The sequence below is a fragment of the Pogoniulus pusillus genome, chromosome 30, assembly GCF_015220805.1.
Source record: "Pogoniulus pusillus isolate bPogPus1 chromosome 30, bPogPus1.pri, whole genome shotgun sequence".
NCBI classification, from domain to species: Eukaryota; Metazoa; Chordata; class Aves; order Piciformes; family Lybiidae; genus Pogoniulus; species Pogoniulus pusillus.
In genome coordinates, this window is record NC_087293.1 from 11,955,097 (window position 1) to 11,972,581 (window position 17,485).

Sequence of the window (17,485 nt, forward strand, 5' to 3'; positions counted from 1 at the left end):
GGAACCCAGGAGGTTCCCTCTGAACAGGAGGAGAAACTTGTTTGGTGGGAGGGTGCTGGAGGCCTGGAGCAGGCTGCCCAGAGATGTTGTGGAGTCTCCTCTGCAGGGCTTCCAAACCCACCTGGCCATTGTGATGCTGTGCAAGCTGCTGTGGGTGCCCCTGCTGAAGGAGAGGGGTTGGACTGGATGATCTCCAGAGGTTCCTTCCAGCTCTGACCATGCTGGGATTGTGAGATTCTCAGTCAGCAGCATCAAGGCACTTGAGGCTCCAGGATGGACTGAGCAGAGGTGACATTCTGCTCCCTGCCACAGGCAGCTGCTGTCAGCAGGAGCTCTGTGAACAAGACCTGAAAGCAGGACATGGCCCCCCAAGGAGACATCTAGCAAGAGCTTGATACAACGCTGGTGGGTGCTATTGGCTCCACAGCTATTTGCAACATGCTATTATCTGTAACTAAACTGGCAACACAGGCACAAAATAAGGCAGTGGGGTTAAATTAATCATAAACTCGTTAGAAAACATGCAAAAATAATACTGAGGTTAAAAAAAAAAACCACCAACCAAAAAGACAAACCAACCAAAGCAAGAACCAAAAATGAACAAACAAACAAAGAAACAAAAAGAAGTTTCTTGCCCCGTTTTAAGTTTTTCCTCCTCAAAAATGTGAACAGTTCCAACACCTACAGTTGGAATCCCAACCTTTTATATAAACAAAAATAAAACCAACCCAGGAGTACAAAGCCAAGTGGGGGGTCAGTTGTTGTTCTCTTTGGTGGTGATGGTGACCAGCTGCTTGGCAGCCTTGGCGATGTCGTAGGCGCACTGGATGACCTGCTGTGTGACCAGCTGGATGTCCGTGGTGGGGCAAGTCTCCACAGGAAGGGTTTTTTTGCACTCAGACTGGAGTCTGTAGGCACTAGAGGTCAGCAGACGCAAAGAAGTCCTTACCAGCTCCGATTTGGGTTTCTGGGAAGGGAAAGGAATCATAGAGTCAAACAGGTTGGAAGAGAACTCCAAGCTCAGCCAGGCCAACCTAGCACCCAGCCCTGGCCAAGCAACCAGACCATGGCACTAAGTGCCCCAGCCAGGCTTGGCTTCAACACCTCCAGGGATGGTGACTCCACCACCTCCCTGGGCAGCCCATTCCAATGCCAATCACTCTCTCTGCCAACAACTTCCTCCTAACCTCCAGCCTAGACCTCCCCTGGCACAGCTTGACACTGTGTCCCCTTCTTCTGTTGCTGGTTGCCTGGCAGCAGAGCCCAACCCCACCTGGCTACAGCCTCCCTTCAGGGAGCTGCAGACAGCAATGAGCTCTGCCCTGAGCCTCCTCTGCTGCAGGCTGCACACCCCCAGCTCCCTCAGCCTCTCCTCACAGGGCTGTGCTCCAGGCCCCTCACAGCTTTGTCGCCCTCCTGTGGACACCTTCCAGTACTGCAACATCTCTTGAATTGAGGAGCCCAGAACTGGACACAGCACTCAAGGTGTGGCCTGAGCAGTGCTGAGCACAGGGGCACAAGAACCTCCCTTGTCCTGCTGCCCACACTGCTCCTGAGCCAGCCCAGGATGCCATTGGCTCTGCTGCCCACCTGGGCACACTGCTGCTTCATCTTCAGCTGCTCTCTGCCTGCACCCTCAGGTCTCTCTCTGCCTGGCTGTTCACCAGCCACTGTGTCCCCAGCCTGTAGTGCTGCATGGAGATGATGAACACTACAGAACAGCAAAGCCCTTGTAGGGCAACCTGTGCCAGTGTCTCACCACCGTCACTGCAAACAACTTCTTCCTCACATTCAGTTTGAGTCTCCCCTCTGCCACTTCAAATCCATTCCTCCTCATCCTGTCATTCCAAGACCGTGTCAATAGTCCCTCCCCAGCCCTCCTGTAGCCCCCTTCAGATACTGGAAGACCACTCCAAGGTCTCCTCAAAGCCTTCTCTTCTCCAGGCTGCAGAGCCTCAACTGTCTCAGCCTGTCCTCAGATCAGAGCTGCTGCAGCCCTCTGAGCATCTTTGTGGCCTGCTCTGGACTCACTCCAACAGTTCTATGTCCTTCTTGTGTTGGGGGCTCCAGAACTGCACACAGTATTCCAGGTGGGGGACTTACCTTGATCTCTCTGTGCTGTAGAGATCATACAATCACAGAATGATAGGGGTTGGAAGGGACATCTAGAGATCATTAAGTTCATCTTCCCTGCTAAAGGAAGATCACCTAGGGCAGGCCATATAGGAGTGCATCCAAGTGGGTATTGAAAGTCTTCAGAAGAGACTCCACAACCTCTCTGGGCAGCCTGTCCCAGGGCTCCAGCACCCTCACATCAAAGAATTTTCTCCTCCCATTCAGGAGGAACCTCCTGAGTTCTAGTTTGTGCCCATTGCCCCTTGTCCTATCAGTGGGCTCTGCTGCTGACAGTAGTCTGGCCCCACTCACAGGTTACTCCCAGATTAGCCCTTCCCAACTAGCACGCTAAGATCTGCCAAACAACTCGATTACTTCTCCCTACCTCCAGCTTTTGAGTTTCATTTACCAAAGAGAAATCCACCAAGAAGCAATGAGGCCAAAATGCCTCATTTTCATGCTGGGAAGTACTCACCTTTGGGAACAAGGCTGCCATTTCTGTCACTGCCACATGTATCCTCTCGGAGCACGGTATATAGCTGCAAAAGGAGGCAGTGGATTATCCAGCATGAAAAGATTCCTGCCCTCTATCAGTTTCTTTAGCTATTGGTTATTATTCACCAACCAACTAACAAACTCCCATCTACAGTCTAAAAAATACCTTTGTAAGACTGCACTGAGGGCAACCAAAAGAGCTGGAGGTGGTGACTTTTAGTGTTGCCTCAGCACAAGGTTGTGAGGAACTGGGTGAGCTCAGAAAAAACCCAAACTCAACAGACAGCACAAAATGAGGTTTTTCTTCTTCATAGAAGTTTTTGTTCATAGAAGGTTTCATTATTCAGAGAATCATAAAATAGGTTGGGTTGGAAGGGACCTCAAAGATCATCCAGTTCCAACCCCCCTGCCATGGGCAGGGACACCTCCAGATTGCTCAAGGCCTCATCCAACCTGGCCTTGAACACCTCCAGGGAGGGAGCATCCACAACCTCCCTGGGCAACCTGTTCCACTCTTCAACCAAATGTGGTTTGAAGCAACAAATCTCCACATCCCTTACACCATTCACTGTCACTAAGGCTCAGCTTGGAAGCGGTTATGGACACGTGCCTGTGAACATTAACTGCACACTAATCTGTCTGCCTGGATTTTCCCAACCCTCCCCCAACTTTTCACATGCTGCAATTTGTCTCTAATTGTCCAGAAAATTGCTCAGCTGCTTCTCTTTGGTGTATGCACAACCATGTGTTAGTGTTACGTGTGGCAGAGCATGCCCAAGCAAATTGCTTTGTGTGAGTCAGGCACAAAGAGCAGAAGCAAGATTCTGCAGCTTGAGGATACTGACACAAAATCACAACCAAAATCACTTTGTTTGTGATCTGTTTAACTTGCTGCCTTTTTAGGGACCTCTGTACATTTGTTCTGAAGAGCTCTTCTGTCATAGCTGTAAAACCAGGCTGCTGTAAGTGAGGTTTTTCAGCTGCTAAGGAACTAAACAGCTAAAACCACAGAGAAATCTCTGAAGAAAAGTTAAAGAAATGAAGGTGTTTTCATTGATTTTATGTTCTAGAGTTCAATTTTGGTCATCCAAACTCTATCAAATGATCCTGACAGGCAAATGCTGGGATTTACAGGGCTGTCATGTCTATACTCTGGAAGAAATGTCTCCCACTAGCCCAGGTTCACAGGATGATAGGGGTTGGAAGGGACTCAAGGAGATCATCCAGACCAACCCCTCCTGCCAGAGCAGGACAATCCTATCTAACACAGATCACAGAGGAACACATCCAGACAGGCCTGGAAAGTCTCTAGAGAAGGAGACTCCACAACCCCTCTGGGTAGCCTGTTCAGTGCTCTGGGACCCTTACAGTAAAGAAGTTCCCCCTTGTGTTGAGGCAGAACCTCTTTTGCTGCAACTTACACCCATTGCTCCTTGTCCTGTCACAGGGAGCAGTGAGCAGAGCCTGTCCCCCCTTCCTGGCCAGCCCTCAGATATTTAGAAACATTGATTAAATCCCCTCTCAGTCTTCTCTTTTCCAGACTAAACAGCCCCAGGTCTCTCAGCCTCTCCTCATCAGCCATGCCCTCCAGTCCCCTCAGCATCCTCATAGCCCTCTGCTGGACCCTCTCCAGCAGATCCCTGTCCCTCTTCAACTGGGGAGCCCAAACTGAACATAGTTGGAACTCATCCAACCTGGCCTTGAACACCTCCAGGAGAGGCCACCCACAACCTCCTTGGGCAACCTGTTCCAGTGTCTTACTTCCCTCACTAGAAAGAACTTTCTCCTTATGCCTCCCTGGGGCAGCTGTATTTTGTCACAGAGATGCCTGCTGAGGACACAACTCGATTGCAAGGAGATTTATTTCCACACCTGTATCAGTTCATGATCAGTAGAAAGCAGGAATGCAGCACCCTGCACTTATTTCCCCTTTCCCACCTCCCAAACAGGTCAGACCTGTGAGAGGAGGACATGGCAGACTTCCTGTGCAGAATTCATACCTTGCTTTGTAGGTAAAGTTTAACTAAAACACCAAGTGAAGGTGACTTAGGAACAGCAAGAGTGCCCTTGGATTGATTTACACACAGCAAACAAACAAGACACAATCCTCACACAGCAGCTTACAGCTGTGCCTCTCCAAACTACTACTTACATTCACCATGTGTGAGTTTTTAGGTTAAATATTCACCAATTCTGTTAACTAACAAAGCAGCTTCCATCAGCACTCAAAGATTTCTCTTCTGATTAATCCCCCAGATGAAAATTGGTCTGTCTAAAAGAGATCTTAAAGCCATTTACTAGAAGCTGCTCTGTGAAATGCAGTTAGTGTGGGGCTGCTCAAAGTTTAATTTCATTTTTATGCTTCAAAGACTCAGATTCCTCTAAGTTCATTAAAATGATTCCATCTCCAGCAAGGAAACCTTGAAAATCACAAAGCATTCAAGAGAAACATTCAGCATCAGTAGATTAGGGTGGATCATTGCCCTTACAAGCAACAAAAACCACCCCCAACCACCCCAAACCCAGCCCCTCCAGTCATGATTTGTGCAGTCATCTGGCAACAGCAAAGGTGCAAAACCAGGTCACTTGCAAATGCACTGAGACAGAAGCAACACACTGGGGTCATTCTGGCAATGCAGGAACACTGCTCAAGAGGAGCATTTGCTGTAGGGCTCAAATCAAATGAATTTGGCCAAACTGACTGAAATTGGAAAGAAGTCTCCTAAGCTGACCAGCAGGATGAATGAGGGGATTCTCCCCCTCTACTCTGCTCTTGTAAGACCCCACCTGGGGCCAGTTTCAGGACCTCCAACACAAGAAGGACATGGAACTGCTGGAGTGGGTCCAAAGGAGGTCAGGAAAATGATCAGAGAGTTGGAGAACCTCCCCTGTGGAGACAGGCTGGGAAAAGTTGGGGCTGTTCACCCTGGAGAAACCTTATAACAGCCTTCCAGTACCTGAAGGAAGCCACAGGAGAGCTGGGGAGAGACTTTTGACAGTTTGTAGTGACAGGATGAAGGGCAATAGCTTCGAGCTGGAAGAGGGCAGATTCAGACTGGAGATTAGCAAGAAATTCTTCCCAGTGAAGGTGGTGAGACACTGGAACAGGTTGCACAGGGAGGTCGTGGATGCTCCTTCTCTGGAGGTGTTCAAGGTCAGGTTGGATGAGGTTTTGAGCAACCTGGGCTGGTGGGAGGTGTCCCTGCCTATGGCAGGGGTTTGGAACTGGCTGAGCTTTAAAGTCCTTTCCAACCCAAGCTATTCTATGACTTTTATTCCCATTCTGCCACTGAGTTAACAATTAATTTGCTCCCTGCAAGACAGAGAGAGCAGCATCTCAGCTCATTAAAGAGCCAGTTTGCTGATTAGCTGTCTTCACTGGCATGGCTGAGAAAGCCCTGAGAGCACCTCAAATGACAGACATATATGTCATGGCATGTTCTCCAGGTGAGCTGCAAGGTTCAGGGTGTCTGAGGGGAAGTGCTTTATTTTAGAGTCCACCTACTCACTGTGAGCTCATGAAATAAGCTGACACATTTCTGAGTCTACAACTCCCTGAAGGGAGGTTGCAGCCAGGTGGGGTTGGGCTCTTCTGCCAGGCAACCAGCAAGAGAACAAGGGGACAGAGTCTCAAGCTGTGCCAGGGGAGGTCTAGGCTGGATGTGAGGAGGAAGTTGTTGGCAGAGAGAGTGATTGGCATTGGAATGGGCTGCCCAGGGAGGTGGTGGAGTCACCATCCCTGGAGGTGTTGAAGCCAAGCCTGGCTGGGGCACTTAGTGCCATGGTTTGGTTGATTGGCCAGGGCTGGGTGCTAGGTTGGACTGGCTGAGCTTTGAGCTCTCTTTCCCCCTGGCTGATTCTATGATTCTGTGACACTCAGTGAGACAGGAGGAAGATACCCAAGCAGTGAGAGCTTGGATAAAAGAATCCATCATGAACAGTAACCTCCTCCTGTCCTGATGTTTGTCACCTGGCTGAGAAGCTGGGAAGTTGTTATAAAGCACATCTCACTTAAAGGTCATTTTATTTTAGGCATTAATAAACAAAACTTGGAACAGGATGGATGATACTAAATAAACACACATCCTTTTTCCCCAACTCAAGGTACAGATGACCTCATTTGCATGTCAGCTGTACAAACAGTTAAGAGCTAAGCTGTTTGATGTCACAAGAGCCACCACAGCTGAGTGCCAAGGAAGGGCTACCCCTGTGTCCAGCAGGAGCAGGGAGGTGATTGTCCCCTTCTACTCGGCTCTGGTGAGGCCACACCTCAAGTGTTGTGTTCAGTTTTGGGCACCTCAATACAAGAGAGATGTGGAGGTGCTGGAGCCAGTGCAGAGGAGGGCATGGGAGCTGGGGAATAAATCTGATGAAGAGAGACTGAAGGAGCTGGGGATGGTTAGTTTGAAAAAGAGGGGAGACCTTGTGGCTGCCTACAGCTACCTGAAAAGAGGTTGTGGAGAGATTGGTGCTGGTCTCTTCTCACAGCTAATTAGTGATAGAACAAAAGGGAATGGCCTCAAGCTGCACCGGGCCAGGTTTAGACTGGACATTAGGAACTTTTTTTTCCCAGCAAGAGTGCTCAGGCACTGGAATGAGCTGCCCAGGGAGGTGGTGGAGTCCCCAACCCTGGGTATGTTTAAAGGTTGTTTGGATGTGGTACTTGGGGACATGATTTAGGGTGAATGCAGTAGAGAAGCATTAATGGTTGGACTTGGTGATCCTGAGGGGCTTTGCCAGCCTGCATGGTTCTGTGATTCTGAATGTCTCATGTTGGGAAATGTGAAACTTCTGTTCCTTTGCTCTGTTGGCTGGCCAGAAGCAGCAGCCATGCCTTGTGCTGTTGGCTGTCCTACTCTATCTTGGTTGCTCAAATTATCTTGGTGGACAACAGACAGAACAGAGGCTTGAGAATCTTTCCCACAAGAGACAGTTCCAGCTTTCCCATGACATTATTGATTCTGTTCCCTGTTAAATCAACATTGGGAGACCTGAATGGGCAACATCTCAGCTCCCTGTAGGAGATCTCTGCAGTTTTGTCCTCAATCAAAGCATTTCATGCATGGCCTTCAACGACCCCTGTGTGGATGGTGAATGAGGGAGAAAGGCAACAGAAAAGAAGAGAAAGGACACTGTGCCTGGGAGGCAGGGACAGAGGCCAGAGTACCAGGAGGCTGAGCTGGGCTGCTGGGTGGTCAGGGGCTGCAGGGGGGCACTCTCAGCCCAGGGAACTCGTGTGCTGGAGCAGCTGAGGCTGCCTCTGAGCTTGAGCACTCCTGCACGAGCTAATGGCCTACTTGGCCAGATGAGTACAGGAGAAGGAGCAGAAAGTAAGAAAACAAAAAAGGAAGAAGGTGTTTAATTAATAAATCATATCCTTGCATCACTTTATGTCTCTGCTATCTTCTATGCAGCATGTGATTTTTATCTACAAGGATCCTAGCACCACCTTAAGTATCTCATTTTAAGGAAGCCCTGCAAGCAGGGAAGGGTGGAACCAACCTCCTCCATCTCCTTTGTGCCCTAAGCCCACTGAGACAAAGCCAGGGAATGGAAAAACAAAGAACAGCAGCTTCACAGAGCAGTGCTGTGTGAGATTATACTCATTTAAGTTCTGGCAAACTCCCCACTCCATGCATGGGACAGAGAAGAAACCAAAGAAAGAACAGACCAGGTTGCTTAAAAATGTCTTTAGCAGCAAGAGTTGGGTGTGCTGCACTGGTTCTTCCAGTGATTTAAAACATGATTTGGGTACTGCAAACTGGGAAGTACTTCAAAACTAAGCTCCTTTAAAGCTTCTCTTGCTGTTGGTGCTCTGTGAGAAACAAGCAACCAGGGATCAGTGGCAAAAGTTGTGGAGTAGGGCAAGGAGCTCAGCTCAAATACTGGCTGTGAGGAGGGAGAGGGAGAGGCCATGAGCTGTCCCTTCTAAAAATAGCAAAGGCCAAGAAGGAAAAAACACAGAAGTGGCCCCATTGTTGTGCACTTCTCTAGGCAGGGCAGGAAGCGAGGGCTTGACATAAATCATCAGCTGCTCCTCACCCTGGACACAGAGGCTGGGGTGTGAGGTGAGATCTGCCAGCCTGCAGCTTCACATGTCCTGCAGGCCAAGGCTATTCCTGACCCAAAACATCTCCACCCTTAGGAAGATGTAACTCTTACTGACAATGCTCTGTTGAGTTGAGCAGCCAAGGGCAGGATCAATTCTACTTGCTCATGGCTAGTCTGAAATTCTTGAGTTGAGCCAGAAGCTCTGGGGAGGGTGAAGGGAGGTGAAGTTGTGTACAACCTGATGTGCTGAGGAATAGGCTCCTGCTTACCCAGCTGCCTCTAAACTCAGCAGCTCAAAACAGCTTTAGCTGGTACATCATCTACCAGCATGTCAATAGCAAAGCCAAATTCGCCCTGCCTTAGTTAATTTGTCCTAAAGCAGACTTGGTGTTCCTATCACACCTCTAAGACATGGAGGCCTGAAGATCCAAGAGAAGCTTACACCAAGTTCTCTGATTTCTATCTAAACCAACCCACATCTTGCAGCAGGACTTCACAAGTGCTTTGCTCCTCATCCCTGTGTTGTGGGCAGGCCAGGCAGAGCTCACTTGCAGAGGCCTGAGCTGGCCTTTTGGACAGGAGTTGCTGTTCCCACTTCCTGTGCTGGTCACTTGTCCCAGCTCACCTGTGAAACCCTGGAGACCTAAAATTGGTGTAGGTGTGAAATCAGCCTCTCCAGTGTTAGCACTTGTGCAAACACCTGAAGAGTCTCCTCCCTTCTCTCCCAGGGCTTTCCCAGCCCTCACACCCTACCTGTCGTGCTTGTTCTCCTGCGCTGCTCGCAGCAGCTCCTGAATGTTCTTGGTGATCTGCTCAGTTTTCCGAATCACATCCTCTGTGCTGGGCAAACTGGAGCTGGGGGCTGTGTCAGTGTCTTCAGGGATGGATCCCTCTCCCTGCCAAATGACACTCCTCTGACGGGCCTTCCTGCCTGACCTGCAAAGGAACACAGCAAAGGTTGGTCCCGAGGGACAGAACTGGCTGTGCCATCACCTCAGTGCCACCGTGGTGTCAGCTCTGTGTTACCTACCCAGTCTCCTCCATCTCCAGAGGGGTGGTGGGGTTGTCATAGTCACTCTCAGACATGCTGCTCTGCTTCTCCAGCTTTGAGGCCTGCAAAGAACAGAGGGAAGAAGAGTCCAAGCCATGCCAACACCATGTGCCAAGAGCAAGCCTCGCATGCAGGATGACAGCCCAGCACCAGCTGGTATCCTGATAGTCTGCAGGGTTCCCCCACCCTGTGCCAGGCTCCTGCTGCCAGCCTGTACCCAAGGCCCTGGGTGCTGCTGGCATGGCCCCACCTGCCTGAGTCTCACCAGCATGGGAGGCTGAACACAGACTGGAAACCAAACTGAGCATGGGAGGCTGAAATTTGAGGCCCAGGCATGGGGAGCCCACCAAACAATGGGAGACCAAAATAAGGGGTGAGGACTAACACAATGGGAAAGGCAAAACAAAGAGGAGACTGAAGTGATGGCAGGAGGCCTATTGAGGAGTGATGGTCACAGAAGACTGAAGAGAATGTAGGAAACAGAACAAACAGCTCCAGCCTTCCAGTTCACTGCAGACAGGAGGCTGGGATGAGGGCAGAAGACCAAAGTGAGAACAAATGAGGCCCACATGGGTCTGATTTGTTCTGCAGAGTTCTGCAGATCTCTCCACTTTCCCAAATGTATAGAGGAGAACAATATGATCAGGCAAAGCTCTACCTTAGGGTCAGAAACCCCAACTAACCACAAGGAATTGCAAGAATAGATGCTATGGAATCTAATCAGGGTCAGAAACACAACTGACCACAAGGAACTGAAAGAATAGATGCTATGGAATCTAATCAGGGTCAGAAACACAACTGACCACAAGGAATTGCAAGAATAGATGCTATGGAATCTAATCAGGGTCAGAAACACAACTGACCACAAGGAACTGAAAGAATAGATGCTATGGAATCTAATCAAGGTCAGAAACACAACTGACCACAAGGAATTGCAAGAATAGATGCTATGGAATCTAATCAGGGTCAGAAACACAACTGACCACAAGGAATTGCAAGAATAGATGCTATGGAATCTAAGTAAAAGAAGCAAATATAATAAAAGAAACAAAACTTCTGCAAGTTTCTAGCACTGACATCAGATCTGACCAAGCAGGATATTCCCTTCCCACCCATACCTGCAAATCTAATACTTCCCTCCAAACACTGACCAGTTAAAACTAAAATGAAGACACAGGGTTTTAAAGAGCAGGTTCTGCATCCTGGCAGGAAGAGGCCAGACTGTGACCATTCAACTTCTAAACCCAGAAACTTGGTGTTTTACAGTAAAATTTGATGCCCTGATGCTTGCCCAAGAAATGGAACAGGACAGCATCAACTTCATTACATGAACCACACAGAAAGAGCAGAGTGAAAAAGAGAACTTTTCTGGAAAGATCTTTGAAAAATAGGCTCAGCCTGATAGAGAAATGCAAATGTTTCTCTCTCAAGTTTCATCTCAAAGTTTCAGCACAGAAATAAGCAAGGCCTAAGCCCTGAACGTGTGATACAACAAAATGGGCACAAGGCACTCACTGTTATGTAAGAAATGAGACACCAACACCTCAAACCAGCCCAAAGGACCCTGCATTGGTGTTTGCTTCAGAATTAGAGAGGTGTAGTCTGAGCAAGACCTCAAGACAGCCTCAGCTCACTCTGGAGGGAGATACCTTCTGCAACCAGTGCAACCTGCTAGCTCAGGCTGGTCAAACAGCAAAGTAGCAGCCATGTGCTGCTCATCTCCAGCATTCATTAACCTGTGACTCATTAAGCTGGACCTAACATGGGGCTGTTACTTCAGTCACAGTCAAAAACAGATGTTATTCCAGAGCTGCAACTTCAGTGTGCTCATCCTTTCTTTGGAGTATCTAACTTGTAATTAGTTGATGGATCCCAAACAAAATATAGACTAAAAAGAAGCTGCCAAAGACAGTTTCTGTCAACTCTCACAAGGATCCATCTGCTGCTTACTCCTAGCAAACAGATGTAAGATGTCTCACTACAGAAAAAAGAAGTGTGTAGAAAAAGTTTAACCTGGACAAGGTTTCTTCAAGAGAGCCAACAGCTCACAGACAAGGCCAAATGGAGTAACAAAAGCTCACAGAATGCATCTGATGTTTCTTTTTTCCTAGAGTCAGGACTGTAGCTAACAAAATCCCTAAGAACAAAGTTCTGCAGATCCTAGTGGAACACCAACATAAGCTTTAAACACTTTCAGTGCCCTGAAGTAAGTCTTGCTAAAACCAATTCCCAAGCCTGTCCAGTCTTTGTCCATCCAGGTGAGTAGAAAGCAGGCTGCTGAGATTAAATGTGTCACTAAGCAACATCAAATTTGGATGCTTGAAGAACTTGCTTCAAAAAAAAAATTAATGAACACCTGTAAGATAAATGGTCAATAAATAAAGGTAACTTGGTCAATCAGCATCAAGACTCCAGGGAGACCTTATAGTGGTCATCTAGTACCTGAAGTGGCCTACAAGAAAGCTGGAGGAAGGGACTTTTCACAAGGGCTTGTAGTGATGAGAGGGAATGGCTTTGAGCAGGAAGAAGGGAGATTTAGACTGGAGATTAGGAAGAAATTCTTTCCAGTGAGGGTGGGAAGACACTGGAGCAGGCTGCCCAGGGAGGTTGTGGGTGTCCCCTCCCCCAGAGGTGTTCCAAGGCCGGGCTAGGTGAGGCCTTGAGCAACCTCATCTAGTGGAAAGCGTCCCTGCCCATAGCAGGGAGGTTGGAACTAAATGATCTTAAAGAGCCCTTCCAATCCAACCCATTCTATGAACTGTAAGATAAATCAAGGTCAATAAATCAAGATAAGTTGGTCAATCAGTACCAGTTTGGAGGGGTGCAAGCTGACAGCCCCCAAAGAAAGCAGGCTTCCAAGCTAGGACGCAGTGAGCTTCAGGCACCTCATGCAGCACGTTTTAGTCAGGAGGAAGAGTTATGTTGGCTTAGGATATGTCAGAGACCAAGTTGTCTTCAGGCTGTTTCCAGTGTTACACAGCTGAGTAAGTGATCTGGAGTAACTGTGCATGGTGTTAAATGCTAAAGATTTCAGGCACTGTGAAGTTAGAGAGAAGCCAGGTGTCCACAGCACGTGGAGCAAGAAACGGAGAGTGACGAGATACTGCCCGGTGCAAGCGTGAAGAGAGTCAGCATAAAAGAAGAGAAGACAGAGGCAGGATGGCTTCCAGGGAGACTGCCACCTCCTCCAGGTAAGAAGAGACCAATTGGGATGGTACTTAACCCTTCGTGTGCTTTCATCCCTTGACCAGGAAAGCGTGGAGGGGAAGGAAGGTAGAGATGAAGAGGAGGTCACAAACGCACTCCTCCCGATCTAAAAATGGGAAAGAGAAAAACAAAACACTCGGGAAAAAAACAAAAGGAAAAAGCCCAAAGCAAACAACAAATGAAGTGAATGATTCAATTATTCATTAAGTGAAATAAAGGCATATTTTTATAATCATGGAGATGACAAAAAAAGGCTAAGCCTGAGTGGACTTCATTCCTTCAAAATGCTCTCGGCTTCAAACTAATCCCAACAGTGATACTCCAAGGGTGCTAAATTCCACAGAGAACAAAATGCATTCCCCTCATAAACCCAAATTCATTAGCTCCACATAACAAATCAATGCTTCACAACCACTATTTCAACCTCAATTTCTGATCAAATGGCTGAAGGATCTCCAAAAAGCACTGTCACGTCACACACAAAAACCTTTCTGGCTTGCCAGAGCTGCTTTTAAATCAATATGCAAATAACATTTTCACTGAGCCAGATGTGAAACTCTCATTGATTGGAAGGAAGGGAAACCCTGTGCTGATTTCCTTGCTGCCCTCAACTGGCTTCTTAGGAGTGTGGATGGAATATTTGCTCTCCCTCATGCCAGGTAGTGAAAAGTTAACTCCCAAATAGGTTTCATCTTTGGAGTGTGGATGGAATATTTGCTCTCCCTCATGACAGGTAGTGAAAAGTTAACTCCCAAATAGGTTTCATCTTAGGAGTGTGGATGGAATATTTGCTCTCCCTCATGCCAGGTAGTGAAAAGTTAACTCCCAAATATGTTTCATCTTAGGAGTGTGGATGGAATATTTGCTCTCCCTCATGCAGGGTAATAAAAAGTTAACTCCCAAATATGTTTCATCCTAGGAGTGTGGATGGAATATTTGCTCTCCCTCATGCAGGGTAATAAAAAGTTAACTTCCAAATATGTTTTGATTAGCTGGAAGGAAATACAAGACAATAAAAAGAAAGAAAAGGAAATATAAACCCACAAATGTCAAATAAGTGCCTAAAAACAGTGTCTTATATTCCTGCCCATCAGGCAACCTATAAAGATTAACATAACAATTCAATTTAGTAAATACTGGTGTGTGTTGGGTCACATCTACAGCGTGAACACATCACTGCTGAATCCCTGTGGCTTAACACACAATTCCCTCTCCACTATTAGCTCATCAATCAGGAGAATTTGTTCAGCTGACTCATTTTCAGGTCCAAAATCACCATTAAAAAAAACGGTGGTCTAGGAAAATTTACCTTGGATTGGGTTTTATTTCTGAAAGGTGGTGCTGAAGTCCCACAAATTGGCACCTGCTTCAAGGAAAGAAATCCACCAACTTCCTCTACCTTCTTGGCTTATTTCTCCCACCCCCTTCCTGGTTTTTCAAACAGACACAGAGAGATATTTGTCCTGTCTACTGTGGTTAACAAAAACAGCTGAGCAGAAGCCAAAACCTCCAGTTTCCACACAGCAGAATGATTACAATTTTCCCTTCTGACACCACCAAGCTCCTGCAGATATGTTAATACAGCAAACATGAAAGGTTCTTCCAGCTGGGATCCACTCCGAAGCAGAGAGCTGAGCAGCTTTGGTGAAGGAGCAAACAGAACAGACAGCAAAGCTGACCATGAAGTGAAATGCAGAAGAATCAGCAGTTTTACTTACATGTGGAGGGAAGGGCTGCAGCCTGGTTATGCTCTCCTCTGGGTAGGTGACCTCTGCCATGGGCAGGTAGGGTTTCTGACCCGAGCCGGTCTCGTACATGGACATGGGTCTGCTACCCCGTGCAGACGGGCGCCGCTTTAGAGAGGAATTGTTGCTAGGGTCTGTGTATTCAGAACCACTTTGGACCTGATAGATATTGGTTGTAGCCTGTCTTCTGAGGTTGGTATTTTCACTCTGAAGCGTTTGGAGCTGAAAGAAATGTTTAGCAGTGGGACTGTTTAGCACTGTTTAACAGTGACAGGACAACGGGTGATGGCTTCGAACTGGAAGAAGGATTTAGGTTAGACATTAGGAGGAAACTCTTCCCTGTGAGGGAGGGTGGTGAGGCACTGCAACAGGCTGCCCAGAGATGCTGTTGAGGCTCCAAGTCTGGAGCTGTTCAAATCCAGATTGGATGGGGCCTTGAGCAACCTCATCTAGCGGAAGGTGTCCCTGACCATGGCAGGGAGGTTAAAACTAGGTGATCTTTAAGGGCCCTTCCAATCCAAACCATTCTATGAACTGTAAGATAAATCAAGGTCAATAAATCAAGATAAGTTGGTCAATCAGTACCAGTTTGGAGGGGTGCAAGCTGACAGCCCCCCAAAAAAGAAGGCTTCCAAGCTAGGATGCAGTGAGCTTCAGGTGCCTCGTGCAGCATGTTTTAGTCAGGAGGAAGAGTTATGTTGGCTTAGGATATGTCAGAGACCAAGTTGTCTTCAGGATTTTTCCAGTGTCACACAGCTGAGTAAGTGATCTGGAGTAACTGTGCATGGTGTTTAATGCTAAAGATTTCAGCCACTGTGAAGTGGCTTTGTTCTAACAGTAAGCATCAAATGCAGACTGACTGTACAATGATGCTTGTCAGCTTTACCAGTTTGATTTCTTCTTCAAAATCTACTTAGGGTGCTTAGTAAAAGCATGGAAACATCTACATGCAGAGCTGGAAATATTGACAAGTCTGATTTCCAGCAGGATTCAAGCTAATTTACATCTTAAACTGGCTTTTGTAGTTAACCCTCCCCCAAGGTCCATTTCCTTCCAGCCTGGCTGTACTGGCGCACGAACCATGTGATATAACGAGGCTGGAGAGGTGGGGAAGGACTGCAAATAGAAGAGATTTTCAGGCAGAAGTGATCCATTTCAGCAGGCTTCATGAGGACTTTAACATACAGCCCATGAAATCTGAGCATGCCAGAACTACAGCACAGACAGCAGAGGCAGCACAAACAGAACTGGAGCTTGCTCTGCAAAGCGAGAGGAGAGTTTAGCTTAGGGCAACTGAGTGTTTGCTTACTGAGATACCAACAAGAAATAATTTGAAAGCTTTTTTTATGATTCTGCATTTGTGGATAGTTAAAAATGCAACAACTGCAATGGGGTTTTTTTGGATGGAGTGGAAAGAAGTTTGCTATATTAACATATCATAAAGAAAAGATGGGAAAAGCTCACTAGCAGCAATTTTCTGGTAGAACTTGAGTCAAATATTCCAAGCAGTTGATGACCTTTTAATCAGCAAATGGCTTCTTTACTACTTACATTGACTTTGGCATCATGTGAACCTTTGCCAACATCGTCTCTAACCAGCACTCTTGTTTTGCCTAAAGCACCTCCCAGAATCCTACAGTGGAGTGCAAGATTCTGTCAAGGTAATCAATGCTTTTTCTCCTCATTTTGCATGCTCTGTAGTGAGACGAATCAAGCCTTAAGATGTGAGGATCAGCCAGGAGCTAAGCCACTCCTTTAACATTTGATATTAGAGGCAAATAAATAGATTCATAAATTTTATAGCCTTCTCTTTTCAAACTTCTTCTACATTACATAAATATGTTTTTGGAGCAGTTTCTGTAAACCCAACCCAAACTCTTAACCACCTGAAAATCCTTCATTAGCCCACAAAGATGTCCATTTACCACAACACTGGCAAAGCATTCAACAAGTTGTTGACTTGTTTCTGTAAGAACCAGAAGGTTGGGCTTCCAAAGTGAGGGTTTGGAGCTCTACATGCAGGATTTTAGCACAAAACGTTCAGTGTTATTTTGTATAAGGCTGTCTAGACATAGTAACTCTTCCTGTAAGTAAGATAGCTCTACCTTGTCCTTCTCAAGTTTATTGCATCTTCAGTTTAAATCTGATCAACTTCAAATGCTTCAGGAGATGAAGGGGTTAGGCTATGGTGTCTGTTACCTTTTTCTGCATGATCCTCAGCTCATCACTCAGGTTGATGTTCACTTTCATTAGCTGCTGAATCTTGACCTCAGAAGCCACCAGAGCATTTTTAACTTGCATGTACTCCTGAGCTGTTACTGGTCCATCTGACAAGTCTGAATCCAGGCTCTGTGAACAAGAAAAGAACTCCTCTTATACCACTGAGAAAGATTACCAAGAGAATACAAGACAATGAGATATCATCAGCTTTTCATTTGCTTTACAGGCACCAGGGTGCAAATTAAGTGCAGTTGAATAAGACCCATTCACTAAAGTAATTTTAGTCCAATATAAAAGAAATTTGATGTCAATCCACATCACAACATTTGTCTCAGCACCTCAGCGACACAATATTGTATCCTAAGGATTTAAACATGCAATGAAGAACTGGGAAGTCATAAAAGGCAGGTCAACTAAGTATCCAGCATGTTACCAGGGAAGATTAAACTAGAACTATTAGCTTTACTGATCCTTTTTTACTATATCCCCAAAATCTCAGCATGGTGGGGGTTGGAAAGAACCTCAGGGGATGACAGAATCATAGGAGCTGGACGGGATCTCTGGAGATCACTCGGTTCAACCCTTCTGCTAAAGCAGACAC

The 17,485-nt window shown here is 46.9% G+C and overlaps 1 protein-coding gene across 5 annotated transcripts in view; it reads right to left on the bottom strand.

Annotated features, from left to right (window-relative positions):
- Positions 1–682: 682 nt before the first annotated feature.
- GIT2 (GIT ArfGAP 2) overlaps positions 683–17,485 on the bottom strand; it is a 34,766-nt gene continuing 17,963 nt past the window's right edge. For 2 of the 5 annotated variants that reach the window (XM_064168583.1, XM_064168582.1), the window contains exons 14-20: positions 16,864–17,013; positions 14,638–14,886; positions 12,936–13,025; positions 9,692–9,774; positions 9,415–9,597; positions 2,591–2,654; positions 683–967 (exon numbers count right to left, since the gene is read on the bottom strand). In XM_064168583.1, the coding sequence (XP_064024653.1) occupies positions 755–967; positions 2,591–2,654; positions 9,415–9,597; positions 9,692–9,774; positions 12,936–13,025; positions 14,638–14,886; positions 16,864–17,013 (1,032 nt within the window). In that variant the 3' untranslated portion in view covers positions 683–754. Of the gene's footprint in view, positions 968–2,590; positions 2,655–9,414; positions 9,598–9,691; positions 9,775–12,935; positions 13,026–14,228; positions 14,286–14,637; positions 14,887–16,863; positions 17,014–17,485 lie in introns of all 5 variants that reach the window. The other 3 variants (XM_064168586.1, XM_064168587.1, XM_064168585.1) reach the window with 3 other exon arrangements.